The following is a 16,770-nucleotide window of genomic DNA, read 5'->3' on the forward strand; positions in this document are numbered from 1 at the left end:
TTAAGAATTAACAAAGTTTGTTTTTTATAGAGGAAAACTAAAAGCATCTTTCCCCTAAGGAAGCCTTCTGCCAGGTTTCAGCTTCCAGAACAGCTGCATTTCATTGTTATCCAAAAGGCAGAAGCCAAGAAATGTAAATCTCAAAGTATTCATTTAGAGGAACAGCTCAGCTGCAGTGAAAGAGTTATATTAAAAATAATATCCGCGCACCCATTCCTGTTTAATAATACCACATACAAAGTACCCCGAAGACACCCCGCTGGCCCACCCAACACAGCCCTGCCCGACCCAAACCCAGCCTGCTCGAGGCACGGCCCACATTCTCCCATCCCCCACATGCCCGCCTACTGGCGAGGTCAGGCGGCTGCGCAGCCGCAGTAGCTGCCACGGCCGCTCCTAGCCCGGGGGATCCTGGGACGAGGCCTTTCCGGAAGGACCGGCTCGGCGTTGGGAGCTCGGCCCGTGTTCCAGGCCCAGGCTCGTGTTCCAGGTCCTTGCTCCAGGACGGGCCGGTAGCCGCGGCGACGCTCAAAGGGCGGCGGAGGGCGCGGCGGGCCGCTCTCTGAGGTGCCGGCCCTCGCCGTCGAGCGAGACGCCGGGCTGCAGGACGTGGCGGCACCTCCCCCTTAGCCCCGAGCGGAACTGCGGGAAGAAGAGCAGCGCAGGCCGGACCAGGTGAACAGGGTCACTTAACTGCCTCAGGTGATGAATCACCTACATAGTAGTCAGATTTGAGGTCCACAGCCCTCTGTGGGCCAGCTGCAGAACAATTTTCAATGTGGAACTGTTGTGTTCTGAGGCGTGCTGCAGTGACAGTTTGCCCTTGATAAGGAAAGCGAGCTCTCTTGCTCTTGGGACATCCTTGTTTCCTTTAAAGCTTTCCGGTCGTAACCTCTTTGTCCGGCAAACATCTTTGTGCAAGAGGAAGGCGTTCACATGAAAGTGTCTCTTGGTAACGGTGAAATGGGCGTCTCCGCCCATTTACAGCCTTGCAAGGCAGGAACCACACGTTTTTTTACCAGCAATACTCACAGTTCGGTGGTATTGCAAGGTTTTGATCAACTTAGAATAGAAGGATTGCTTTGTGATGTGACTCTGGTGCCAGGCGATGGAGATGAAATCTTCCCTGTTCATAGAGCTATGATGGCGTCTGCTAGTGATTACTTCAAGGCTATGTTCACAGGTGGAATGAAAGAACAGGATTTAATGTGCATTAAGCTTCACGGAGTGAACAAAGTTGGTCTGAAGAAAATTATTGATTTTATTTATACTGCAAAGCTTTCTCTTAATATGGACAATCTTCAGGATACTCTTGAAGCTGCCAGCTTTTTGCAAATCTTGCCTGTTTTAGACTTCTGTAAAGTGTTTCTTATTTCAGGAGTCTCTTTAGATAACTGTGTTGAAGTTGGACGAATTGCTAACACCTACAATCTTATAGAAGTAGATAAATATGTCAATAATTTCATTCTGAAGAATTTTCCTGCCTTACTGAGTACTGGAGAGTTTCTAAAACTCCCTTTTGAACGGCTTGCCTTTGTGCTTTCTAGCAATAGCCTTAAGCACTGTACTGAACTTGAGCTCTTTAAGGCTGCCTGTCGCTGGTTAAGGTTGGAAGATCCTCGGATGGATTATGCTGCAAAATTAATGAAGAATATTCGATTTCCGCTGATGACACCACAGGATCTCATCAATTATGTGCAGACAGTAGATTTTATGAGAACAGACAATACGTGTGTGAATTTGCTTTTGGAAGCTAGCAATTACCAAATGATGCCATATATGCAGCCAGTGATGCAGTCAGATAGAACCGCCATTCGATCTGACTCGACACACTTGGTTACATTAGGAGGAGTTTTGAGGCAGCAGCTGGTTGTCAGTAAAGAATTACGGATGTATGATGAGAGGGCTCAAGAGTGGAGATCTTTAGCCCCCATGGATGCTCCTCGTTATCAGCATGGCATTGCTGTCATTGGAAACTTTCTTTATGTAGTTGGCGGTCAAAGTAATTATGATACAAAAGGAAAAACTGCTGTTGATACAGTTTTCAGATTTGACCCTCGATATAATAAATGGATGCAGGTTGCATCATTAAATGAAAAGCGCACATTTTTTCACTTGAGCGCCCTCAAAGGATATTTGTATGCTGTTGGTGGGCGAAGTGCAGCTGGTGAGCTGGCCACTGTAGAATGTTACAATCCAAGAATGAATGAGTGGAGCTATGTTGCGAAAATGAGTGAACCCCACTATGGCCATGCTGGAACAGTGTATGGAGGCTTAATGTACATTTCAGGAGGAATTACTCATGACACTTTCCAAAATGAGCTCATGTGTTTTGACCCTGATACAGACAAATGGACACAGAAGGCTCCAATGACTACAGTTAGAGGTCTGCATTGCATGTGTACAGTTGGAGACAAGCTCTATGTCATTGGTGGCAATCACTTCAGAGGAACAAGTGATTATGATGATGTTCTAAGCTGTGAATACTATTCGCCAACCCTTGACCAGTGGACACCAATTGCTGCCATGTTAAGAGGTCAAAGTGATGTTGGAGTTGCTGTCTTTGAAAATAAAATCTATGTCGTAGGTGGATATTCTTGGAATAATCGTTGTATGGTAGAAATTGTCCAGAAATATGACCCAGAAAAGGATGAGTGGCATAAAGTTTTTGACCTTCCAGAGTCACTTGGTGGCATTCGAGCTTGTACTCTCACAGTTTTTCCACCTGAAGAAAATCCTGGGTCACCTTCCAGAGAATCACCTCTTTCAGCACCTTCAGATCATTCTTAGGACCAAGGTGTAAAACCTTTGCAGTGCATCAAGGATGATCCCGTAATTCCCCTTCAGTTGTATCTTCTTACAATGATTGGTACAGTTATTAGATTAAAAAGGTAATTGATGTTATTTGTATTGTTTGGCTTAGTCTGTTTATCAAATGGTTAACAACTGTATTCTGCAAATGTATGTGTTCAACATAGCTATTTTAACAAATCTAAAAAGCAGAAAAATGATTGTTAGATATCTTTTTGTGGTGTTGTGTAAGGCAGAGTGTAAGTGATTAAAGTAAATGTATAATTATGTTCATTATGCTTCAAAGTTGAAAGTTTTCATCTTTGACTACAAAACATCAAAGGGAGGATGCCTGCTATAACCTAAAATAATAAACAAAAAAGGTCGCCAAGCCTTATTAGCTGCTTCCCTTTTTTCATGGTTTGTGACATAGCTGCTGACTCACCAAATTGTGTGGGTACATTCAGAATATGTGACAATTCTTCAGCAGACTGGAGGAATATTAACTCAAAAAAACAATATAACCCCAAGTCAGCGTTTCACATCTCTTTCTGGGGAGAGGAAGAGAGAAAAGACATTGCCACACACATATATATGTATATACATGCATATGCATATATAATTTTTAAATTGATTGGCACTTCCGCTACAGTGAAATTGTAGATTTAAACTCTTCTACATAGCAGCTATTTCTATTCAAATGGGAATTCATTACTAGAGAATAAATGTCTATGTAGTCTTACTGCAGTGATGTAGATAAGGACTTCAACATTAAATTATTAATAACAACCAAATATGTCATTTGACTGAATCGTTACTATAGATGAAACTTCCCTCTTGTATATTGTTTTCTGTAGAGTTGCCCTTATACAGGTTATTTAACAGAGTTCAAGTCTCAGAGAATTGCTTTTGCTCAGTAAATTTAGGCTCTGCTACTTTCCACCTTTGTGTTCAGTAAAACTTAGGAAAAAGACAAAAGCATGCTCAACAAAGCTGTAGGTTTTTAAGTTTGGTCTCTCAACTTAGTCATTCTGACATAACTATTTGATTTGAGCTGGTTGCTGTGGTGCTGCCCATGTGCATCCTGAGCTTTGTGTGATCCGTCTTGAGGCTGTGATCTGAGCAAGTGGAAGATGTACTTTTGGCATCACATCAGAAAATGTCCTTTTGGCTATGTCTGAAAGACAGGACCAACTTCAGATTCCCTCAGAAGCCAGCTATAGAAAGCCTAGGACAGTTGTCTTGCAGGCAGTACTAAAGTATATCTTCAGCCTCTTCAATACCAGAGGTGTCCCTACTGGTTGAGAACCACAAGAGGAGACCTTAATGGGACCTTATTAGCAAATGGAATCATATGAGTCCTCTGAAGTGTGTGATTCTGAAGAATCTGAAGAGGTACTTCCCTGGAATAATTGCCTGCCTGAAAAAAAATTTATATACATACATTTACATATATATTAATATTTATATCCCTGTACTTGGGAGATTGTCATAGTGTAAATCAGAAACAACCTTGTTATTGACAATCTCAGGAACCAAAACGAAAGGAATTGGCTTCAAGGGATCTGAGCCTCACTGCCCTTTTCATTTTAATGATTTCTGCATTGGCAGAAAATTTCATACTTCCTATTTTTTTAAATGACTCAATTTTTTATTACTAAATATAGCACATTTGAGTACATTTAGAAAATAGAAAAAGTAGAAATTGTAATAACTTCGTGCATCAAATAAGAATGAGCATCTCAGTTATTTCCTTAATTATTAATTAGGTTAAATATTTGCATTTTTTCAGTAGCTGTGTTCCTCTTTAACCAAATGTTAATGTCCTTTGCTCTTGTAATACCTATTGAAGTTGCATTTTTTCGTATCAAGTTATAGCATCTCTTTATATAATAAATATAGTTTAACTGGCATTTGCTTGCATTGACTTTTTTTCTCAGTCTGTTAGAAGTTTACAAGACAGGGCATTCAGTTAATTTTTGAGATCAAATTTGTCCATCTTTTGCATTTTTACCTTTTGGGTATAATTTTGCCAAGTGTCCTTTATTTTTTATGTCATTTTGATGTAATACTTTTTTGATGCTAATTCTGACATGCTGAAATTGTACTGTTCTGCATAAGCTTTTCTCTTTTCCTTGTTGAGAAAAGGTTTCTGCCTTCTATTACATTTGACCCTGTTGTTTTGTAATTAAATATTATTTATCCAGGTAAGTTAACTGCTCCACCTATACCCCCTACCTCCAGCCTCACACATCCCACCTCTCATCCTTTTACTTTATAATTTTCTGCAGTTTACAAGTCTCTTAATAATCATAAAACAACTCACTGGTGCTTTGCTAATTAAATATATTAAATCTGGCATTCCTTCCTTACAGATATGGAAATTTTAGGTGACTGAAATGATTGGGATGATACCTGTTTTAATAAGCAGATAGTTTTGGGGTTTTTTTACAGAAAATTTAGACTGTAGAAAAATATTTAAAAGAGGATAAAAACTGTAGGCATATAAAACATTTTGTTAAATTTTAATTTCTTGTTTTAGTTTTTCTGATGGGGTCAAAAGTTGACTTTTGTTAAGTCTTCTGATTATAAAAATAATTTGTCTGTTACAGTAAGTTATTGTTTAGTCGCTAAGTTGTGTTCGATTCTTTGCGACCCTATGGACTGTAGCCTACCAGGCTCCTCTACCCGTGGGATTTCCCAGGCAAGAATACTGTGATGGATGGCCGTTTCCTTCTCCAGAGGATCTCCCTAATCCAGGGATCAAACCTGCATCTACTGCACTGGTAGGTGGATTCTTTACCGCTGAGCCACCAGGGAAGCCCTGTGGTAAGTACAGGAAAATTAAAATGAACAGAAGGTATAAATTATCAATGATTCCACATTCAAAGGTAACATGTTAATACAAGGTATATTGTGAATTTAACCTACGTACAAAGTGAAAGTCGCTCAGTTGTGTCTGACTCTTTGCAACCCCATGGACTGTACAGTCCATGGACTTCTCCAGGCCAGAATACTGGCGTGGGTAGCCGTTCCCTTTTCCAGGCCATCTTCCCAACCCAAGGGTCAAACCCAGGTCTCCCGCATTGTGGGTAGATTCCTTACCAGCTGAGCCACCTGGTAAGCCCAAGAATACCAGAGTGGGTAGCCTATCACTTCTCCAGCAGATCTCCCCTATCCAGGAATCGAATTAGGGTCTCCTGCCTGCATTGCAGGGACTCTACAGACATTTGTGAAACACATTGCAAATACGCCAAACCTTAAGCTAAAATCTGGATGATGAAGTAAGTTCAACTTCCAGAGACCCACACTGCTATTATTATGGCTTTCTCCAAGTTTTCTAAAATCTATATGTATTAGAAAGTAGTATATAGGATGTTTCTTCCTTAATTATCAAATGCATGTGCATTAAGAAAAACATTGCATTTATAAACCAGATTAATATCCATACTTAATTTTTTTCCCATTTGCCTAGAGTAGTATTTCTGTACTTTACCCGCAAAGTAAACATATTTAATCATGTTCCAGTTTTTCTGGTTTCTAATTAAAACTATCTTGTTCTGATTATAAAGACAAAATATACACCTTCAGAAAATTTCACTCAGAACTACCAAAACATACTATTGAGAATTCAAAGCAACATTCTGTCCACAGCTCAACTGAAAGACCTTAGGGTAAGTTAACCTCTCCAAGGTTCATATTCCAGTTTGTCCATGGGGTGGATGGTGGTTGTTAATAAATGTATCTATATTAGAATTATAAGGAGATAATATAAAGTGATCAGCATAAAACATATACAGAGAAGCGTTAGGATAGTTGTTACTAATTGGCCTTGTACTACATCATATTTTACTTTAATTTTGTCTTAATGATTTTCAGATTCTTTTCTTTGAAAGTGTTAAATATACCATATTTTATCCATGAATATGCCTTCATATTTTTCCATTTCCTTATGGGTTATATTTAAATACCTAACCCTAATTTTTTATCATAAATTAAGCAAGATTTAATGCTCTTTCATAAAACTTTTTCCATCTCTATTGCCCTGTGATAAATTCTAAGTAAAATCTGAGTGAAATAGTGTAGGCTCTTTTACGCTTTTGAAAAATATTTCCAGGAGTGTGTGAACATGTGTTTTCACCAGAATGTGTTTAGTGACTATTTCAAAGGAAATCTTTGCAGTCCTGATTATTTACTGTTTGTACTTATATTTAATTATTGAAAACTGTGAATTTTTTGTTTTTTGAGCCTGTGCATTTTTTTCATATGTGAATTATTTATTCCTTTCTGTTGTTTTAAATGTTCTATTAGCTACAAAGACTTTTTTCCTCAGTGTCATATTTATGGGGACAGGGCTGTTCAATTTTTTAAAATTCAGTTATAACTGGCATTTTATTATATTAGTTTCAGGAATACAACTTAATGACTCGATGAAAGTGAAAGTGTTAGTCTCTTAGCCGTTTCCTACTCTTTACAACCCCTTGGACTTTGGCCCAACAGGCTCCTCTATCCATGGAATTCTCCAGGCAAGAACACTGGAGCCATTTCCTTCTCTAGGGGATCTTCTGGACCCAGGGATTGAACCCAGGTCTCCTGCATTGCAGGCAGATTCTTTACCATCTTAGCCGTGAGGGAAGCCCAAAATACCACAGCTAGCAGAGGATGGTTTTATATAGTATATATTATGAAATGATCACAAGCCTAATTAACTTCCATTAGCACACATGCTGCTGCTGCTGCTAAGTCGCTTCAGTCGTGTCTGACTCTGTGTGACCCCGTAGACGGCAGCCCACCAGGCTCCCCCACCCCTGGGATTCTCCAGGCAAGAACACTGGAGTGGGTTGCCATTTCCTTCTCCAATGCATGAAAGTGAAAAGTCAAAGTGAAGTCGCTCAGTCGTGTCTGACTCTTAACGACCCCATGGACTGCAGCCTACCAGGCTCCTCCATCCATGGGATTTGCCAGGCAAGAGTAAATTATACACTTTTTTCTTATAATGAGAACTTTTAACATCTGTGCTCTTAGTGTTACTAATAGCCACCACGCTGAACATTATACCCCTGGGACTTATTTGTACCTTTTGATCGCCATCTTCAATTTAATAGTCAAATATGTCTGTCTTTTTTGCATTTTGACCTTTTCGTGATAATATTGTAGTTTTTGTCCATAGTTCTCATGTCACATTCCTTGTCCTTTATTTTATTGCTTTTTCAGTGCTTATTTTTAATGTGCTCAGGTAGCATTTACTGCTTGTCTCTTGTTCAAATAGCTTTTCTTTTTTCTGGTTGAAATGAAGGTGAATTTTGAAAATTCCTTTTATATTGAGAATATTATCTTATTCCCATCTTTTTTCTCTGAGTATATGTCTTACACAAGGTATTTCTTATACTGTAATGAAATTAGTTTTTCCTCTGTCATTTTTTAATGCTTTCTTTGCATAATTTTCCTCATCATGTGATGATACAATTACCCTGGTATTTGATGATGTTGTTATGGATATGGCTTTTCAGCTTTTCACTAGTTTTCTGTTTCCAAGTTGTTATCCAGTTGTTTCACAACAACTTTTTGAATAATCTACTTTCTCACTGAATTTTTATGCTTTTTAAAATCATGTTGTAGAATCTTATTTATTATATGGGCACACTAGGGTCTTTTTCTTCAGTTATAGTGATCTTTTATTCAAGTTGTCTTTGGTATGTAGATTGCTCTTTTGAATGTAATTTTGTTTTTGTTTGTTTCATAACTATACTTTCAGCAGATTTTAGGTGTAATACAAGGCATTGTGCCTTGTAGGTAATTTTAATAGGGATAGCTCTAGAATTAGAATTTAGAATTCCTTTGTTAATGAAAGAGATTCTTGGTCTTGTTCTTGAAATATCTATTCTGCATTAATTGGGAGTCTTTAAAATGAGGGAATAATATTTGTATCACAAATACCAAAATTTATTCAGGGAGGCAACTTAATTCTTTTCATATCAGATACTGAAAAAGAGTGTTTTTTGTTTTCCAATGTTGGATTAGAAATTACTCTCCTCTATCACTGAGTATATTATCAATTGGCATAGTTTAGAAAGCAATTTGGCACGAGTAGTAAAAGATTGTCTTCCAACTTTCTCATACCTTTTGAACATTAAATGTATTTCCAAATTAGTAATAATAAATCAGCTCCCAAATGATAATCTCAGCATGATACTATTATTATTGATATTTCCTTTCTAATGTGACCCCCCTCAACGTTCCATAAATACTTTTAAAAATGAATTTTTTGGAGTTTATCTTCCCTGATTTTGTTACATTATATCTGTTGCTAGTATTCTCTGTTAAGCATATATTTGAATGGAAGCGTGATGGTTAAAAAAGACTTAGATATTCACTAAAGATGATTGCATACACTGCAGAACTGTTGATGCTGTGGTCCTTAAACAAATGTACTAATAATAGATAGTTCCTCTATTTTCTTGGTAACAGTTTTGAACAACCGTTTTCCAGGGGTTTTGATGTTATTCTGCCATCTACTGGTTGAAATTTTAAATCCATGTAGATAGATGAAAGAAAATGTAGGCTTTTTAAAAAAACAGTAATGACAGAACTCATGGCACCCCACTCCAGTACTCTTGCCTGGAAAATTCCATGGATGGAGGAGCCTGGTAGGCTGCAGTCCGTGGGGTCACGAAGAGTCAGACACAACTGAGCGACTTCCCTTTCACTTTTCACTTTCATGCATTGGAGAAGGAAATGACAACCCACTCCAGTGTTCTTGCCTGGAGAATCCCAAGGACGGGGGAATCTGGTGGGCTTCCATCTATAGGGTTGCACAGAGTCGGACACGACTGAAGTGATTAGCAGCAGCAGCAGCAGCAATGACAGAACTCAGCAGATGTTTTTATAATGTATATGAAAGTTCAGAGTCTTCAGGTCATACTTAAATGAATACGAAATCCCTATGGTTACTCTTGGTGTACAGAGAGGGTCAGATAATCAGAGAAGACATATTTCCCCCCCCCCCCAGTGTGGTTTCATTAAAATTTTTTTTGATTGAAATATAGGTGATGCTATTATATAAGGTGTACACAGTTATATAGTGACTCACAATTTTAAAGGTTCAGTTCAGTTGCTCAGTCATGTCTGACTCTGCAACCCCATGAATTGCAGCACGCCAGGCATCCCTGTCCATCACCAACTCCCGGAGTTCACTCAAACTCATGTCCATTAAGTCGGTGATACCATCCAGCCATCTCATCCTCGGTCGTCTCCTTCTCTTCCTGCCCCCAATCCCTCTGAGCATCAGAGTCTTTTCCAATGAGTCAACTCTTCACATGAGGTGGCCAAAGTATTGGAGTTTCAGCTTTAGCATCATTCCTTCCAAAGAACACCCAGGACTGATCTCCTTTAGAATGGACTGGTTGGATCTCCTTGCAGTCCAAGGGACTCAAGAGTCTTCTCCAACACCACAGTTCAAAAGCATCAACTCTTCGGCACTCAGCTTTCTTCACAGTCCAACTCTCACATGCATACATGACTACTGGAAAAACCATAGCCTTGACTAGACGGACGTTTGTTGGCAAAGTAATGTCTCTGCTTTTGAATATGCTATCTAGGTTGGTCATAACTTTCCTTCCAAGGAGTAAGCGCCTTTTAATTTCATGGCTGCAGTCATCATCTGCAGTACTCCATTTAGTTATTATAAAATATTGCCTATATTCCCTGTATTGTATATCCTTGTGGCTTCTTTATACATAATAGTTTGTACCTATCCCCTACTCACCTATCCCTTGTATTACCCCTTCCCCTTTCCCTCTCCCCACTGGTAACCACTAGTTTGTTTTCATTATCTGTGAGTCTGCTTTTTTTGTGTTATATTCTCTAGTTTGTTGTGTTTGTTAGATTCCACGTGTAAGTGATATCATACACTATTTGTCTGACTTCATTTAGCATAATACCATCCAAGTCCATCCATGTTGCTGTAAGTGGCAACATTTTCATTCTTTTTATTGGCTGAGCAGTATTCCATTATATATAGATATCACATCTTTATCCATTCAACCCTTGATGGACTTAGGTTGTTTCCATATCTTGTCAGTCATAATGCTGCTTTGTACATTGGGATGCATATATTATCTTTTTAAATTGATGTTTTTGTTTTTTTCTGGATATGTAATGCTGGGTCATATGATAAATCTATTCGTAGTTTCTTGCATTTTGTAGTATTTTGAGAAACCTCCATATTATTTTTTCCTGTGGCTGCACCCATTTACATTCCCACCAACAGTGTACAAGGATTCCATTTTTTCCCACATCCTCACCAACATTTGTTATTTGTATTCTTTTTAATGATAGCCATTCTGACAGGGGTGAGGTGACATTTCATTTTGGCTTTGATTTCCTTTTCCCTGATGATTAGCAATGTTGAATATCTTTTCTTGTGCCTGTTAGCCATCTGCATTTCCTACTTAGGAGAAATATCTGTTCAATTCCACCCATTTTTTAATCAGGCTGTTTTTTGATGCCAAGTTTTATGAACTGTTTATGTATGTTGGATATTAACCCCTTTTGGCTAAGATTAAGTAGGTGGCTCAGACGGAAAGTGTCTGTCTACAATGTGGGAGACCTGGGTTCGATCCCTAGGTCGGGAAGTTCTCTGGAGAAGGAAACGGCAACCCACTCCAGTACTCTTGCCTAGAAAATCCCATGGACAGAGGAGCCTGGTGTCCATGGAGTCGCAAACAGCTGGACACAACTGAGCGACTTCACTCAGTTTCTATAGGCCTTAAGGGGTTAAGGAATTAACCCCATATCATTTGTAAATATCTTCTGCCAGTCAGTGAAAGTGAAAGCGGTCAGTCGTGTCCGACTCTTTGCGACCCCATGGACTGTAGCCTACCAGGCTCCTCCATCCATGGGATTTTCCAGGCAAGAATACTGGAGTGGGTTGCCATTTCCTTCTCCAGGGGATCTTCCCGACCCAGGGATCGAACAGGGTCTCCCGCATTCCAGGCAGACGCTCTAACCTCTTGAGCCACCAGGGAAGCCCCAAGCAGTAGGTTATCTGTTCATTTTGTTGATGGTTTCCTTTGCTTTGCTAAATCTTTTAAGTTTTATTAGATCACATTTGTTTATTTTTCCTTTTATTTACTTTGTTTTAGGAGACAGATAAAATACAGCTACAATTTATGTCAAAGGGTATTCTGCCAGTGTTTTCCTCTAGGAGCTTTATACATTTTGGTCTTTAATCCACTTTGAGTTTATTTTTGTAAATGGTGTTAGAGAATATTCTAATTTTGTTTTTTTACACATAACTGTCCAGTTTTCCCCACTCCACTTATTGAAAAGACTGTCTTTTTGCTAATGTATATTCTTGCCTCTTTTGTCAGATTAATTGACTGTAAGTACTTCAGTTTATTTCTGGGCTCTCTATACTTTTCCATTGATCTATGTGTCTTGTTTTTGTGCCAGTACCATTCTGTTTTGCAGGTTTCTAATACACTGTGAAGTCAGGAAACATAATTCCTCTAACTCCATTCTTCTTTCTCAAGATTGTTTTGGCTGTTTGAGGTCTTTTGTTTCCATACAAGTTTTAAAATTATTTGTTGTAGGTCTGAAAAATCCCCTTGGTATTTTGATAGCAGTCACACTGAATTGTAGATTCCCTTGGATAGTTTGGTCATTCCAACAGTATTAAATCATCCCATCCAAGAACATGGTACCATCTTTCCATCTGTGGTGTCTTCAGTTTCTTTCACCAGTGTCTTATTAATAAGTTTCTGAGTACAGATCTTTTACCTCCTTAGATAGGTTTATTCCTAGGTATTTTATTTGTTTTGATATGGTAAATGGGATTGTTCCCTAAGTTTCTTGTTCTGATAGTTCATTGTTAGTATACAGAAATGCAATAGGTTTCTGGATATTAATTTTGTATCCTACAGTTTTACCAAATTCATTGATTAGCTCTAATAATTTTTGATGGCATCTTTAGGATCTGTGAATAGTATTGTGTCATCTGCCAACAGTGACAATTTCAATTCTTTTCCAATTCAGGTTCCTTTTATTTCTTTTTCTTTTGCTATGGCTAGGACTTCCAAGACTGTTAAATAAAAACGGTAAGAGTGGGCATCCTTGTTTTGTTTCTTCTGATCTTAGAGGAAATTCTTTTAGCTTCTCACCATTGAGTATGATGTTAGGCGTCAGTTTGGCATATATGGCTTCTATTATCTTATGTTCCCTCTATGCCCATTTTCTGGAGTTTTTTTTTTTTTTTTCTTTCATAAATGGATGTGAATTTTGTCAAAAGCTTTTACTGCCTCTACTAAGATGATCATATGGTTTTTTCAGTTTTTTTTAATGTGGTATATCACATTGATTGATTTGTGGGTATCGGAAAGTCCTTGCATCTCTGAGATAAAATCCTACTTGATCTTGGTGAATGATCCTTTTACTATATTGGATTCAGTTTACTAATATTTTTTGAATATTTTTGCAACTATGTTCATCAGTAATACTGGCCTGTAATTTTATTTTTTTGTGGTGTCTTTGTTTGGTTTTGGTATCAGGGTAATGCTGGCCCTGTAGAATGAATATGGAAGTGTTCCTCTGAAATTTTTGAGAATAGTTTGAGAAGGATAGGTGTTAACTCTTCAAATGTTTGGTAGAATTCACCTGTGAAGCTACCTGGTCCTGGACTTTTGTTTGTTGTGAATTCTTAAAATTATTAGCTTAGTTTCACTGCTGGTGATTGGTCCATTCGTATTTTCTTTCTTCCTAATTTGGTCTTGGGATATGGTACTCTTATAAGAATTTGTCCATTTCTTCTCAGTTGTCCATTTTACTGGCATATAGTTTGTAGCTGTCTCTTAGGATCCTTTGTATTTCTGTGGTCTGGGTTGTAACATCTCCTTTTTCATTTCTCAGTTTATTGATTTAACCCCACCCCACCCCACCCCCTTTTCTTATTGAGGGTGGCTAAAGTTTTTCAATCTTGTTTATCTATTCAAAGAACCAACTCAGTTTCATTGGTCTTTCCTTTGTTTTTTAGTCTTTATTTCTACTCTGATCTTTTGCTTCTACTAACATTGGGTTTTGTTCTTTCTCTAGTTCCTTTAGGTGTAAAGTTAGGTTGTTAAGATTTTTCTAGTTTCCTGAGGTAAGTTTGTATTGCTCTAAACTACCCTGTTAAAACTGCTCTTACTCCATCTCATAGATTTTGGATTATTATGTTTCCATTTTCATTTACCTTTAAGTATTTTTTTTTTAATTTCCTCTGATTTCTTCAATGATCCACTGGTTGTTCAGCAGTGTATTGTTTAGCTTCCACATGATTGTGTGTTTGTGCTTTTTTGCAGTTGACCTCTAGTCTCATTTTGTCTAATAAGTATTGTTACTCTAGCTTTCTTCTGACTTCCACTTGCATAGAATAACTTTATCCATCCCCCCACTTTCACTGTGTGTCTCTAGATCTGAATGAAGTCTCTTATAGGCAGCATATATGTACAGGTCTTATTGTGTCCATTCAGCCACTGTATGTCTTTTGATTGAAGCGTTTAGTCCATTTGCATTTAAAATTATCATCAACATGATATCCTTATTGCCATTTTGTTAATTGTTCGGGAGTTTTGTAGGTCTTTTTTTCCCTTTTGTTTTCATGATTTGATGATGATCTTAAATGTTGTTTGGGTTTCTTTTTTGTGTGTGCATTATGGATGTTTAATTTTGTGGTTCCCATGAGACTTTTATATAGCAATCTATATATTACAGCAGTCCCCAGGTGACTCAGCAGTAAAGAGCCCGCCTGCCAAGGCCAGAGACACAAGAGACCCAGGTTTGATCCCTGGGTCAGAAAGACCCCCTGGAGGAGGAAATGGCAACCCCCTCCAGTATTCTTGCCTGGAGAATCTCATGGACAGAGGAGCCTGGCGGGCTACAGTTCATGGGATCCCAAAGAGTCAGACATGACTCTCTTATATAGCAATCTATATATTATATGCATACACGATTGTTTTAAGTTGCTGGTCTCTTTATTTCAAATGCATTGTACTTTCCTCCCCTCAGTTACTGTTTTTGGTATGTTTTATATAGTTATTTTGTGTATCCCTTAACTGCTTATTGTGGATATAGATGATTTGACTACTTTTGTCTTTTAACATTCCTACTAGCTTTGTGCTTGGATGATTTTCTACCTTTACTGCATGCCTGCCTTTACTAGTAAGCTTTTTCATTGCATAATTTTGTTTCTAGTTGTGGCTTTTGTTATGTTTTTTTTCTCTTTTTTTGGCATAGAAAAGTTCCTTTATCGTTTGTAAAGCTGGTTTCGTAGTGCTGTATTCTTTTAGCTTTTGCTCATCCATGATGCTTCACCAAATCTGAAGGAGAACCTTGCTGTGTATTCTTGTTTGGAGGTTGTTTGCTTTCATCACTTTAAATATATTGTGCTACTCCCTTCTGGCCTGCAGAATTTCTGCTGAAAAATTACCTGATAGTCTTGTGGGGATTCCCTTGTATGTTTATTGTTTTTCTCTTGCCACTTTTAATATTCTCTTTAATTTTTCTCATTTAAATTACAGTGTCTTGGTGTTTTCCTCTTGGGGTTAATCCTCTCTGGGACTCTGCTTCCTGGACTTACATGACTGTTTCCATTCCCAGGGAGGGAAGTTTTCAATTAGTATATCTTCAAATATGTTCTCAGCTCCTTTTTCCCCTCTCCTCATTCTGGGACCCCTATAATGCAAATAATTAGTGTGCTTATTGTAATCCCAGAGGTGTCCAGCTCACTGGTTCATTTCTCTGTGTCGCTTAGTCTGTTTTTGATTCCTTCATGTATATTTTCCATTTTAGTTATTGTGTTCTTTATATTTATTCTTACTGTTAAAATTTTTCTAACTTCTCTGTGCATTCATTCTTTTCCCAAGTTCTTTGATTATTACCCTGAACTCTTCTTGGTTAAGCTGTATATCTACTTCATTCTTCCTTCATCTGGAACAAGTTTCTCATTTTGTGTGTTCTTGCAGAAGTGGCCTTCTCTAGGAAACATCTTATGCATTCTAGCAGTGCAGTCCCCTCTCATTTCCTATGCTATATGCTCTAGGCATTCCCCTCCCTACCAACAAGGGTGGTGTGGGTCCTTGATTGTGGCAGGCGGGCTATGTGGGGAGTCTGGTAAGCTTAGTTAGCTCCTATTATGGTTGGTTGCCATGCCTTGCCTGGTTCACAGGCTGCCACCTGCTGGTTGGTGGGGCCTTGTCTCTTTTCAGGACCCCAGGGGCTGCAGGGCTAGTGCTGGCTCACTGGTAAGCGAAGCCAAGGTCCAGAAGACTGGGGCTGTTGCCTGCCCAATGGTGATGGGCTTCATGCCAGGTCCCAGGGTAGCTCCTCAAATTAGTTCCAGACTACTGGCAGGCAAAGCCAGATCCTAGAGTCAGGCTGCAGGGCCCAGAGATCCCAGAGCTGGTGTCAGTGGGGGGTTGGGGTGGGGTTCTGGACACAGCTGGGTATGGGGTATTCCTAAGCTTGTTTTGGCATGCTAGTGGGCAGGGCCAGGGCCAGCTTGTCCCAGTGCATGGTGTGGCTGGCTGTGGGTAGGCTGCGTCCACTGGCTGCAAGATTGTGGTTTTGAGTCTAAGGTCTGGTACCCTTCTCCCCCACCTCCCCTTATACAACCTGTCCACTGTTATCCTACCCAGTAAGTTGTGTGGCCTGAGGTGTCCCAGCACTGGCCCCTAACAGCTGTTGGGTGGGGCCAGGTGTTGGCACTGATGAGCTAGAGAGAGGATCCCACAACAGTGCCTGCCCATCCAGTGTCCATGTGGCTGAAGGAACTCCCAAGTATGTCTGCTGCTGATGCCTGTGTCCCCAGGGTCAGCTGCAGCCACCCACCCTGCTACCTCTCCGAGAGACTCCTCAAGACCAGCAGGTAGGTCTGGCCCGAGGTCCTGTCAATTTTCTGCTTTTACCCTGGGTCTCATTGCAGAGAGATTGTGTGCCCTTTAAAAG

The 16,770-nt window shown here is 39.2% G+C and overlaps 1 protein-coding gene across 1 annotated transcript; it reads left to right on the plus strand.

The window, feature by feature from the left end:
• The first annotated feature begins 183 nt into the window (after window positions 1-183).
• On the plus strand, window positions 184-4,703 carry KLHL9 (kelch like family member 9). The gene has a single exon (XM_040238298.1). It carries the CDS (start codon window positions 937-939, stop codon window positions 2,788-2,790), a length of 1,854 nt encoding a protein of 617 aa, XP_040094232.1. The 5' UTR covers window positions 184-936; the 3' UTR covers window positions 2,791-4,703.
• The last annotated feature ends 12,067 nt before the right edge of the window (window positions 4,704-16,770 follow it).

This window comes from Oryx dammah, unplaced genomic scaffold (genome assembly GCF_014754425.2).
Source record: "Oryx dammah isolate SB20612 unplaced genomic scaffold, SCBI_Odam_1.1 HiC_scaffold_1, whole genome shotgun sequence".
In the NCBI taxonomy this organism is placed as follows: Eukaryota; Metazoa; Chordata; class Mammalia; order Artiodactyla; family Bovidae; genus Oryx; species Oryx dammah.

Coding starts and splice junctions, on each gene's coding strand:
- KLHL9 (XM_040238298.1), top strand. CDS start 937: ATGAAAGTGTCTCTTGGTAACGGTGAAATGGGCGTCTCCGCCCATTTA.